The sequence below is a fragment of the Hyla sarda genome, chromosome 13, assembly GCF_029499605.1.
Source record: "Hyla sarda isolate aHylSar1 chromosome 13, aHylSar1.hap1, whole genome shotgun sequence".
Classification (NCBI taxonomy): Eukaryota; Metazoa; Chordata; class Amphibia; order Anura; family Hylidae; genus Hyla; species Hyla sarda.
Window position 1 is genome coordinate 13605981 of NC_079201.1, and position 12169 is coordinate 13618149.

At 51.6% G+C, this 12169-nt stretch overlaps 1 protein-coding gene across 1 annotated transcript; it reads right to left on the bottom strand.

The window, feature by feature from the left end:
- Positions 1–505: 505 nt before the first annotated feature.
- Positions 506–8737, bottom strand: UBE2C (ubiquitin conjugating enzyme E2 C). The gene is given in 7 exon segments (XM_056549841.1): positions 506–650; positions 3826–3885; positions 5892–6012; positions 6014–6097; positions 8186–8272; positions 8348–8375; positions 8453–8737. Coding segments are annotated over 7 exon segments (531 nt in total). The 5' UTR covers positions 8551–8737; the 3' UTR covers positions 506–597.
- Positions 8738–12169: the final 3432 nt, after the last annotated feature.

Here is a 12169-nt window from a genome sequence, read left to right on the forward strand (position 1 = left end):
GCCCCAAGCCGCTGCTGTTCTCTGCTTGGTCTCGCTGTGAGAACAGGAGCGGTAATGTTACTAAGCTCCGCCCATGGCCCAAGCTGCTGCTGGGCCTCGCTGTGAGAGAACAGGAGTGGTGACATCACTAAGCTCCGCCCATGCCATAAGCCGCTGCTGTTCTCTGCTGGGTCTCGCTGTGAGAGAACAGCGGCGGTGACATCACTAAGCTCCGCCCATGCCCCAAGCGAAACTAACGGAAGAGATTACAGGAGATCCCCGCCACGGGACAAGACAAGGTAAGTAACCGTTTTCACCAGTGTCACCGTCTGTACCTACAGGTTAGTGCAGGTGACAGATTTCCTTTAAATGATATCACTAATAATATAATGTACAATCAAGTGGGCGGCGGGCACAGGATAAAAGGGGGGCACAGGCTGTTTTAAAATGTAAAAACATTTTTATTTTAACACACTCACAGTTTGGGACATTAGGAGCAGGACACATGTAAACAGGTGACGCAAAAAACAGTGAAATCACTTTATTTGTACAGACAGACGACTAGTATTAAGTTAAGCGTATATTACAGCAGCATTGTACAGTGCGAGAGCCGGCACCTCAGACGTCCTTCACCTGCTTCTTATACTGCTCGTGTAGGTGCTTCTTATAGGCTGAGGGAAAAAAAGACCATGAGATCCGGCCAACAGGAGGATGGCGGTAAATGGTCACATGGTCTCAAGTCCTGACAATATTAAAGCAGTTAGAGACTGTGTCCTGCCCACTGTGCACCATATAGAGCATATATTTCACCGGGGGATGGGGCCCTCTTCTCTGCGCTTTGGGCCCGAACTAGTGACGTTGCCTTGACAACGACGCACAGGGATGTTGCGCATGAACGTCCCTGTGCGTCGTCGTCAAGGCAAGGTCAGTACTCGGGGGCCGGGCCCGAAGCGTGGAGAAGAGGCCCCCCCCTCGGTGAAAATGGGCAGCCCACAACGACTAACCCTCCCCACCAGACGGTCCCTGCAGCATAGATGGCCCGGACCAGCTCACCCTAACTTCCCGCCGAGGGGAGGGGAGTACAAAACAAAAAAGGGGGGGGGGGGGGGCTGGATGATGAAGGCGGCCGCAGTGGTCTTCAACCTGCGGACCTCCAGAGGTTTCAAAACTACAACACCCAGCATGCTGCTGAGAGTTGTAGTTTTGCAACTTCTGGAGGTCCGCAGGTTGAAGACCACTGATGAAGGGATTGACAGGTGGTGGTGGTGATGATGATGACGGGGGTCTGGATGATGTATTTCCCACCCTAGGCTTATAGTCGAGTCAATAACACTTCCTAGGTTTTTGGGGTAAAATTAGAGGCCTCGGCTTATGTTCAGGTCGGCTTATACTTGAGTATATACGGTATCAGTTCTCCAGGGGGTTATAAAAAAATTAAAAAAATTTTTTTTAATGAATACTAAAAATTAAAATGTAATGGCAGCCACAGCCACTGGTTACTGGTCTGGATCACTTTGAAAGAAATGGTCGGCTGACGTCACTGCACCGAGGAGCGGAGCAGGAGGACAGCAAAGGGGAAGTGCGGGCACTGGGCTGCTGTGGGCAGTAACTACCATCAGATTTGTGGCTCCACTGCCCCTGCAGACCGGGGACCTACTGCTATGAGCCATAACAGGTCCCCAGACCAGAGGAGCAACAAAGCGGGACAGTATGGGGGCCTACAACTATATATGGGGACAGTACGGGGGGCCTACAACTATATATGGGGACAGTACGGGGGGCCTACAGCTATATATGGGGACAGTACGGGGGGCCTACAGCTATATATGGGGACAGTACGGGGGGCCTACAGCTATATATGGGGACAGTACGGGGGGTCTACAGCTATATATGGGGACAGTACGGGGAGCCCACAGCTATATATGGGGACAGTACGGGGAGCCCACAGCTATATATGGGGACAGTACGGGGAGCCCACAGCTATATATGGGGACAGTACGGGGGGCCCACAGCTATATATGGGGACAGTACGGGGGGCCCACAACTATATATGGGGACAGTACGGGGGGCCCACAACTATATATGGGGACAGTACGGGGGGCCCACAACTATATATGGGGACAGTACGGGGGGCCCACAACTATATATGGGGACAGTACGGGGGGCCCACAACTATATATGGGGACAGTACGGGGGGCCCACAACTATATATGGGGACAGTACGGGGGGCCCACAACTATATATGGGGACAGTACGGGGGGCCCACAACTATATATGGGGACAGTACGGGGGGCCCACAACTATATATGGGGACAGTACGGGGGGCCCACAACTATATATGGGGACAGTACGGGGGGCCCACAACTATATATGGGGACAGTACGGGGGGCCCACAACTATATATGGGGACAGTACGGGGGGCCCACAACTCTATATGGGGACAGTACGGGGGGCCCACAACTCTATATGGGGACAGTACGGGGGGCCCACAACTCTATATGGGGACAGTACGGGGGGCCCACAACTCTATATGGGGACAGTACGGGGAGCCCACAACTCTATATGGGGACAGTACGGGGGAGCCCACAACTCTATATGGGGACAGTACGGGGGGCCCACAACTCTATATGGGGACAGTACGGGGGGCCCACAACTCTATATGGGGACAGTACGGGGGGCCCACAACTCTATATGGGGACAGTACGGGGGGCCCACAACTCTATATGGGGACAGTACGGGGGGCCCACAACTCTATATGGGGACAGTACGGGGGGCCCACAACTCTATATGGGGACAGTACGGGGAGCCCACAACTATATATGGGGACAGTACGGGGAGCCCACAACTATATATGGGGACAGTACGGGGAGCCTACAACTATATATGGGGACAGTACGGGGAGCCCACAACTATATATGGGGACAGTACGGGGAGCCTACAACTATATATGGGGACAGTACGGGGGGCCTACAACTATATATGGGGACAGTATGGTGGCCTACAACTATATATGGAGACAGTTTGAGGGCCTTCAGCTATATTTGGGGGTCACAAGGGGGCCAACAACATTATGGGGATGCAATGCAGGTACAATTACTGTATGTGACAATAAACATGGGGAGTTTGTAAATAAGTGGGAATTATTCTGCAGAAAGGAGCCTAAAATGTTTGTTTGTCTGGTTCTGTGGAGACGTCTTGTATGGGAGAAATCTTCATGGCGGTCTAGGCCAGATAGTGAAGAAAAGAAAACAACTCCTGTTAAAGACGTCGCCTGTAAATCAGGGGACTGGGGAGATAGGGAGAGGAACAGGGGCCTGTTATAGAGGAAAGTAAAGAATCTGCATTATACTGTGATCACTACAAAATGTCTTTAATATGGGGGGTACAATTTTTTGGGAATGGACTGTCAAGGGGCACTCAGGCAGAAAAGGTTGAGAACCACTGATAGAGGGCCAATTTAGAAATACAGATGGGTGATATATTAAAAAGGGTACTACAGAGAGGGGGGGAGGTGGCGATTGAAAAAAATAAATAAATAAATAAAAGTCTAAATCCTTCCAGTACTTAGCTGCTGTATGCTCCAGGGGAAGGTTTGCCTCTACTCTGGACAGTTCTTGACACGGACAGAGGTGGCAGCAGAGAGCACTGTGGTCAGACAGAAAAGAACTGCACAACTTCCTCTGGAGCATACAGCAGCTGATAAGTACTGGAAGGATTAAGCTTATTATAGAGAAGTCATTTACACATTTAGAGATGGGAACGGGCGGGCAAAAGATTTCCCTCAGAGCTGCAGCCAGGTGAGATGTAGATCAGCGAGGAGGCAATGTTTATTTCGTTAGGACTCACCTGTTTGATTCTGCCAGAGTTCTGCCGCGTGTGGATTCAGGGGGCTCTCATTATTGGGTTCTGGAGGAAGAAGAACACAAGTTACTTAATATTCTAAAGCTTCGAGCTCTGCGCACATCTGAATTAAAGGGGGTATCCAGGAGAAAAAAAATAATAATAATTATGTATCAACTGGCTCCAGAAAGTTAACAGATTTGTAAATTACTTCTATAAAAAAAAAATCTTAATCCTTTCAGTACTTATGAGCTGCTGAAGTTGAGTTGTTCTTTCCTGTCTAAGTGCTCTCTGATGACACCTGTCTCGGGAACTGTCCAGAGTAGAAGAAAATCCCCATAGCAAACCTCTTCTACTCTGCGCAGTTCCTGAGACAAGCAGAGATGTCAGCAGAGAGCACTGTTGCCAGACAGAAACGAACAACTCAACTTCAGCAGCTGATAGTTATTGGAAGGATTAAGATTATTTATTTATTTTTTTTTTAATACAAGTAATTTACAAATCTTTTTAACTTTCTGGTGGAGATAGAGAATAAAAATAAAAAAAGTTTTCCTGGAATACCCCTTTAAAATCAGCTAACAAAATGACAGCGAGTCCTGTCAACTTATGGCACTACCAAGAAAAACGGACTTGAAGCGAGATTCACAGAAGGGAAATGAAGTATAATTCCTCATGTGCAAAACCCATAGCAGTGTTACCCATACAGTGTGCCTCCAGCTGTTGCAAAACAACCACTCCCAGCAAGGCCGGACAGCCAAAGGCTGTCCGGCCTTGCTGGGAGTGGTTGTTTTGCAACAGCTGGAGGCACACTGGTTGCCTGCAGTCTTAGCTGTAAGAAGGGGGCACCCATTACTGCTGTGTTACCTGGGCAGACTATATAGTGTATTCTGATTGGCTGTAGTAGAAGGTTGGATGTGGGTAAGATGTTGCCTCTTGAAGCTAAAAATCTGCCACATGTCTGCCCTGTGCGAGTACTGTATACCCTCGGGGCCCACTATGCTAATTTGTTCGGCTTGCAGCAGCCTCCCATTGTTTTGAATGGGATCCTGCTGTGTACACTTTGGTGCAGCGTAGGGCCGCACGATATGGGGAAAACGTGGCGAATGCCATTTCGGGCCTAAATATTAAGATTTCGATATGCAATATAATAAATAAATGGTGAAACCCCCCTCCCCATTTTATGCCCACTGCCTATTTCACATATCACCCCCCCCCCCCCCCCCCCCGCAGCACCCTGCGTTCTAAACAGATGCTGCATTCCTGCACCAGTGGTTGTGGATGCCCCAGCCACACACCCCCCCCCCCCCCCCCCCCCCCCAATTAATTTTTTTTTGCATAGAAATGCTGCAGATTTTCTGCAAATTTCTTCAAGTCTAAAACTAGAGATGAGCGAATTTACAGTAAATTTGATTCGTCACGAACTTCTCGGCTCGGCAGTTGATGACTTATCCTGCATAAAGTAGTTCAGCCTTCAGGTGCTCCGGTGGGTGGAAAAGGTGGATACAGTCCTAGGAAAGAGTCTCCTAGGACTGTATCCACCTTTTCCAGCCCACCGGAGCACGGGAAAGCTGAACGAATTTATGCAGGATAAGACATCAACTGCCGAGCCGAGAAGTTCGTGTCGAATCGAATTTACTGTAAATTCGCTCATCTCTATCTAAAACCAAAACTACTCAGATTTGCAACTTTTCACCGTGCTCGCCAAGTGACCAGAGCTTTGCATAAAGTGTCCAGCCCCAAGCTATAGTAGATTGCAGCGCACAACAGGCGGCAGCTGCTGATTTATTGTGAGATCAGGAGGCCAGTGGGATCTGACATAACAGAGGTCTTAGTAAGTTGCCCCCTTGGGGTATTGTTCACACTATGGTCTATTCACACGTACAGTATTCTGTAATAGTGAACATGTTTATGCAGAATTAGGCACAGATTGCTGGAGGGGGGCGTGCTGACAATACAGACTGCCAGGGCCCCGATCAGGAGATTGCGGGGAGGTCCCAGCAATCGGACCCCCAGGATCTTCTTTTCACTACAGATCTCAGACTATATATCGTCACCATGGATGAAGATCTCACCTCCCAGGAGGCTCTGCAGAGAGAGCAGGATGGTCCTGACGTCGTACAGCGCCGACCATTTGTCCTTCAGGATGTCCAGGCAGATGTTCCCGTGACTGTCCACATTAGGGTGGAAACACGGGGGTGATGAATTTCACAGTGGGGGCGTTGTAGGGGTAACCGCTTGGGAACTCTAGAGAAAGCTTGTATCGTAAAGTCTCGTAAACCTATAAAGAAGTAGTAATGGTAACTATAACAAGAAGTTCCACCATGAGGCAGCGGCGCCATTTATTGATAGGCAGAGCCATAGGCAACATAGGCAGCTGCCTAGAGCGCCCTCTTGATGGCGCCACTCTGCCTACTGCAATAAAGTTAGGCAGCATCCGAAGCACCTGCCCATCCAAAGGAGAGGGATTGGGGGGGCATCTGGGCCCTATTCTATATAGATGGGGGGGGGGGGGCAGGGGAGTATCTGGGCCCTATTCTATATAGATGGGGGGGGGGGGGGGGCAGGGGAGTATCTGGGCCCTATTCTATATAGATGGAGGGGGGGGGCAGGGGAGTATCTGGGCCCTATTCTATATAGATGGAGGGGGGGGGGCAGGGGAGTATCTGGGCCCTATTCTATATAGATGGAGGGGGGGGGGGGCAGGGGAGTATCTGGGCCCTATTCTATATAGATGGAGGGGGGGGGGGCAGGGGAGTATCTGGGCCCTATTCTATATAGATGGAGGGGGGGGGCAGGGGAGTATCTGGGCCCTATTCTATATAGATGGAGGGGGGGGGGGGCAGGGGAGTATCTGGGCCCTATTCTATATAGATGGAGGGGGGGGGCAGGGAGTATCTGGGCCCTATTCTATATAGATGGAGGGGGGGGGGCAGGGGAGTATCTGGGCCCTATTCTATATAGATGGAGGGGGGGGGGCAGGGGAGTATCTGGGCCCTATTCTATATAGATGGAGGGGGGGGGGGGCAGGGGAGTATCTGGGCCCTATTCTATATAGATGGAGGGGGGGGGGCAGGGGAGTATCTGGGCCCTATTCTATATAGATGGAGGGGGGGGGGGGGCAGGGGAGTATCTGGGCCCTATTCTATATAGATGGAGGGGGGGGGCAGGGGAGTATCTGGGCCCTATTCTATATAGATGGGGGGGGGGGGGCAGGGGAGTATCTGGGCCCTATTCTATATAGATGGAGGGGGGGGGGGCAGGGGAGTATCTGGGCCCTATTCTATATAGATGGAGGGGGGGGAGGGCAGGGGAGTATCTGGGCCCTATTCTATATAGATGGAGGGGGGGGGGCAGGGGAGTATCTGGGCCCTATTCTATATAGATGGAGGGGGGGGGGCAGGGGAGTATCTGGGCCCTATTCTATATAGATGGAGGGGGGGGGGGGGGGCAGGGGAGTATCTGGGCCCTATTCTATATAGATGGAGGGGGGGGGCAGGGGAGTATCTGGGCCCTATTCTATATAGATGGGGGGGGGGGGCAGGGGAGTATCTGGGCCCTATTCTATATAGATGGAGGGGGGGGGGGGCAGGGGAGTATCTGGGCCCTATTCTATATAGATGGGGGGAGTATCTGGGCCCTATTCTATATAGATGGAGGGGGGGGGGCAGGGGAGTATCTGGGCCCTATTCTATATAGATGGAGGGGGGGGGGGCAGGGGAGTATCTGGGCCCTATTCTATATAGATGGAGGGGGGGGGGGGCAGGGGAGTATCTGGGCCCTATTCTATATAGATGGAGGGGGGGGGGGCAGGGGAGTATCTGGGCCCTATTCTATATAGATGGGGAGGGGGCAGGGCAGGGAGAGAGGGGGGACGATTTCTGCCCTTGTCCTAATCGACTATTCTGAGTGAACTTTCTCCCACATTTGGGCAGTCACCAATCTCTGCATTGGAGAATCCCAGGTGTTGCAAAACTACAACTCCCAGCATGCCCAGACAGCCAAAGGCTGTCTGGGCATGCTGGGAGTTGTAGTTTTGCCTGTCTGGGCCTGCTGGTTGTCATGGGACACCTGTCTGGGGGGCAGGGAGTCATAGTTTCACAACAGCAGGGGGTTGTAGTTTGGCAACCAATGGGGGAGGCCTGGCTGGCCATGCTGGGAATTGTAGTTCTGCAACAGACTGGGGAACACTACTATACAGAATAAGGCCCAGATACTCCTACTCTCCTCTGTCTCCTGGGTGCAGTAGTCCTATAGGATAGTCCTGGCCATTCACTGCACACATGACATGCGTTATTACTCCGTTCTGTGTTCACACTGTGCGGTTTTTTGTGTGTGTGAAGCAGATGTGGGTCACAGATCTACTTACAGTCCCGACAGCTCCGTCTATGGTCCCGATCCACTTGAAGAGGTTGTCAGACTCCGGGAAGGCGGAGATCCCTTTATCCCCGGACATCTGCGGATAAGAACCGGACAGTTACCCCCTCTGTATTACCGGGACCCGGGGGCGCCCCCTAGTGTCAGCACTCACCATCAGCGTCATGAGCTCCTGCTGCAGCCTACAAGAGAACACAGGACAGGGGTATAAGCATGGCTCCTACCGGACAGACAGCAGAGGGCGCACCCCCACACTTACCTCTTCCCCACCGAGCCCCGGGCCGAGTGAGCTCCGGTCTCCATCCCCTTCCTGGCGGTGGCTGAAGCCGCAGCCGGGTCTACGTTCTGTGAGGCCATTCTATGTACGACTACCGCTCCGGACGCTACTGCACCTCACGGCTCTACCGCCCGCAGTTTGAATGTTTTAAACCCCCGAGCTTGTCAACCAATCACCGACGAGGAAGGAATTTGATTCAACCAATCACAGCGCGCCGTCTCGGCAGTTGCCAAGGAGACGGGCGTGGCTTGGACTGCCTGTGAACGGTTTTTAAAAAAAGGAAGCGAGTGATTGGCTGTCGGTTGTACCCGCCCACCCCACTTGCTCTGATAGGTGGAGAGAAACGTCCGTCAGGATACGAGTGACGTCACGCCGTAGTATTGATTTGATCTGTTATCAAGGGTGGAGCTGTATCAAACCCTGAGAGTGGAGCAGTTGCCCATAGCAACCGATGAGAGTTCTGCGTTCAGAAGCAAGCGGAGCGGTTGCTATTGGCAACTGCTTAACCATTTCTATCCACAAGGTTTAATAAGACGTCAATAAAAGCGCCTGGAGGGTTTTTATTTGTGGCCCTCCAGCTGTTGCAAAACTACAACTCCCAGGGGGTTGTAGTTTTGCGGCAGCTGCTGAGCATGCTTGGGGTTGTGGTTTTGCATTAGCTGCAGAGGATGCTGGGAGTTGTAGTTATGCAACAGCTGCAGAGGATGCTGGGAGCTGTAGTTTTGCATTAGCTGCAGAGGATGTTGGGAGTTGTAGTTATGCAACAGCTGCAGAGGATGCTGGGAGCTGTAGTTTAGCATTAGCTGCAGAGGATGCTGGGAGTTGTAGTTTAGCATTAGCTGCAGAGGATGCTGGGAGTTGTAGTTTTGCATTAGCTGCAGAGGATGCTGGGAGTTGTAGTTTTGCATAAGCTGCAGAGGATGCTGGAAGTTATAGTTATGCAAGAGTCGCACAGGATGCTGGGAGTTGTGGGTTTGCAACAACAGCAGAGGATGCTGGGGGTTGTAGTTTTGCATTATCTGGAGAGGATGCTGGGAGTTATGGTTATGCAACAGCTGCAGAGGATGCTGGGACCTGTGGGCTTGTAACAGCAGCAGAGCGTGCTGGGGGTTGTAGTTTTGCATTATCTGTAGAGGATGCTGGGAGTTGTGGGTTTGCAACAGCTGGACCGCCTGCTATGGGTTGTAGTTTTGTGACAGCTGCAGAGCATGCTGGGAGTTGTAGTTTTGCAACAGCTGGAGGTCCACAGTTTAGAGACCACTGCATCCACAGAGGAAAAAAGTAGTTGGGTCTGTGTAATCAACCGTACAGGGGCATTGTCAAACCTGCAGCTCAAACAGAATGTTGGGAGTTGTAGTTTTGCAAGAGCTGATGAGCAGCAGGGTGGGGGACATTTGTGCACAGCCTGTGGCTCTCTATCGGTGCCAAAACTACAACTCCCAGCATCCCCTGACAGCCAAGCATGGTGGAAGTTGTGGTTTCTCACAGATGTCATTGGGGGACACCTGGGTATAGGCTGGTGCTACAAGGAGGCCACAGTACGCAAGAGTGTGTTACTTATGTACCCAGAGTTTCCCAACCAGTGCGCCTCCAGCTGTTGCAAAACTACAACTCCCAGCATGCCTGGATAGCCAAAGGCCCACCCCCAATCATAAAATAATGGCATCTCCTAGTTATATTCCATACTTTAAGATAGATCTCACATCCCAATAGCAATTAAGGTATTTTAACCTCTTAATGACCTCTGATATGCCCATTTAATATAGCAGTGTTTCCCAACCAGGCTGCCTCCAGCTGTTGCAAAACTACAACTCCCAGCATGCCCGGACAGCCAACGGCTGTCCGGGCATGCTGGGAGTTGTAGTTTTGCAACAACTGCAGGCACCCTGGTTGGGAAACACTAGCCCGAGAATGTCTCACATTGCCTAGAGCAGCTTTTCCCAAACAGGGTGCCCCCAGCTGTTGTCAAAGACTGTCCGGGCATGATGGGAGTTGTAGTTTTGCAACAGCTGGAGGCACCCTGGTTGGGAAACACTGGCCCAGAGTATGTCACACATTGCCTAAAGCAGTTTTTCCCAAACAGGGTGCCCCCAGCTGTTGTCAAAGGCTGTCTGGGCATGCTGGGAGTTGTAGTTTTGCAACAGCTGGAGGCACCCCATTTGGGAAACTCTCTCCTCTAGGCACTGAACTGATCAGTTTTAGCTTAGTGTCTGTAGGAGGCAGACCTCTCCTGCTCTGCTGAATTGATTATTTTAGTTTGGTTTCTTTCTTTTACCATCCAGCCCAAAAAATAAAGTGATCACAGGGATCTGACCAATGGCGCCCTGGTTCTCTCCTACCTGCATGGAGCACTGGGTTGGCGCATGCTCCATGCACTGAACAGCATATGACATGTGCCGACCCATCACTCCTATTCTGGAGACCGCAGACTTATCACAATCAGATATTTATCCCAACCAGGGGTGCCTCCAGCTGTTGCAAAACTACAACTCCCAGCATGTTGGACTATATAGTAGTATATAGAATAATTCAGTGTTTCCCAACCAGGGGTGCCTCCAGCTGTTGCAAAACTACAACTCCCAGCATGTTGGACTATATAGTAGTATATAGTATAGGTCAGTGTTTCCCAACCAGGGTGCCTCCAGCTGTTGCAAAACTACAACTCCCAGCATGCCCGGACAGCCGTTGTCAGGGGTACATGGTTTTGGTGTATCCTTATGGCTGCTGTATAAGCACCACTGCTGTGACGTCCCCCCCCCCGCACCATCTCAGCCTTGGCCCCGGCTTCTTACCTTCCTGGGCCTTGTGGTTCAGTGGTCTCTCTCTCCGGCCTTCTCAAGCAGTGCCTGGTACATGATCGGGTCGATGGCGCACTTTCTTGCTCCTTCTCCCTGGCCTCTCACGTGCCAACCCCCCCCCGCCTCCGCCGCCACAAGGGTCCTATTCAGAGCAGTATGGGAGCAAGTTGCCCAACCTCTTACTATGGGGGGACTCTTTTGGGCTCCCAGGTTGTGACTTGGGCTGCTCCCAGTGCATCCTTGAGATCGTGTCGTTTCATTGGCTGTATACATTGCCTATGTCAAAGCTTACCACCACCATTTTTTTTTTTTTTTTTTTTTTAAATAAAGCATTCACCCTTAGGGGTACTCCCCTGGAAAACATAATATATATATATAATATATATATATATATATAGTACAGTGGTCCCCCAACATACAATGGTAATCCGTTCCAAACGGACCATCGTTTGTTGAAACCATCGTATGTTGAGGGATCCGTGCAATGTAAAGTATAGGACAGTGGTCTACAACCTGCGGACCTCCAGATGTTGCAAAACTACAACACCCAGCATGCCCGGACAGCCAACGGCTGTCCGGGCATGCTGGGTGTTGTAGTTTTGCAACATCTGGAGGTCCGCAGGTTGAAGACCACTGGTATTGGAGGTTATACTCACGTGTCCCCGCCGCTCCGGACCGTCACCGCTCGTCACCGCTCGTCACCGCTGCCCTGGAAGTCGCCGTCCATCGCTGTCGCCGCGTCCCCGAGGTGTCCCCGACGCTCCGGCAAGGCCTCTGCTTCCCCGGCATCCTCGCTCTCCGTCGCCGCCATCAGTTTTTACGCACGCCGCTCCTATTGGATGACGGGACGGCGTGCGCAGTGACGTGATGACGACGATGGAGAGCGCCGACAATGCAGGGG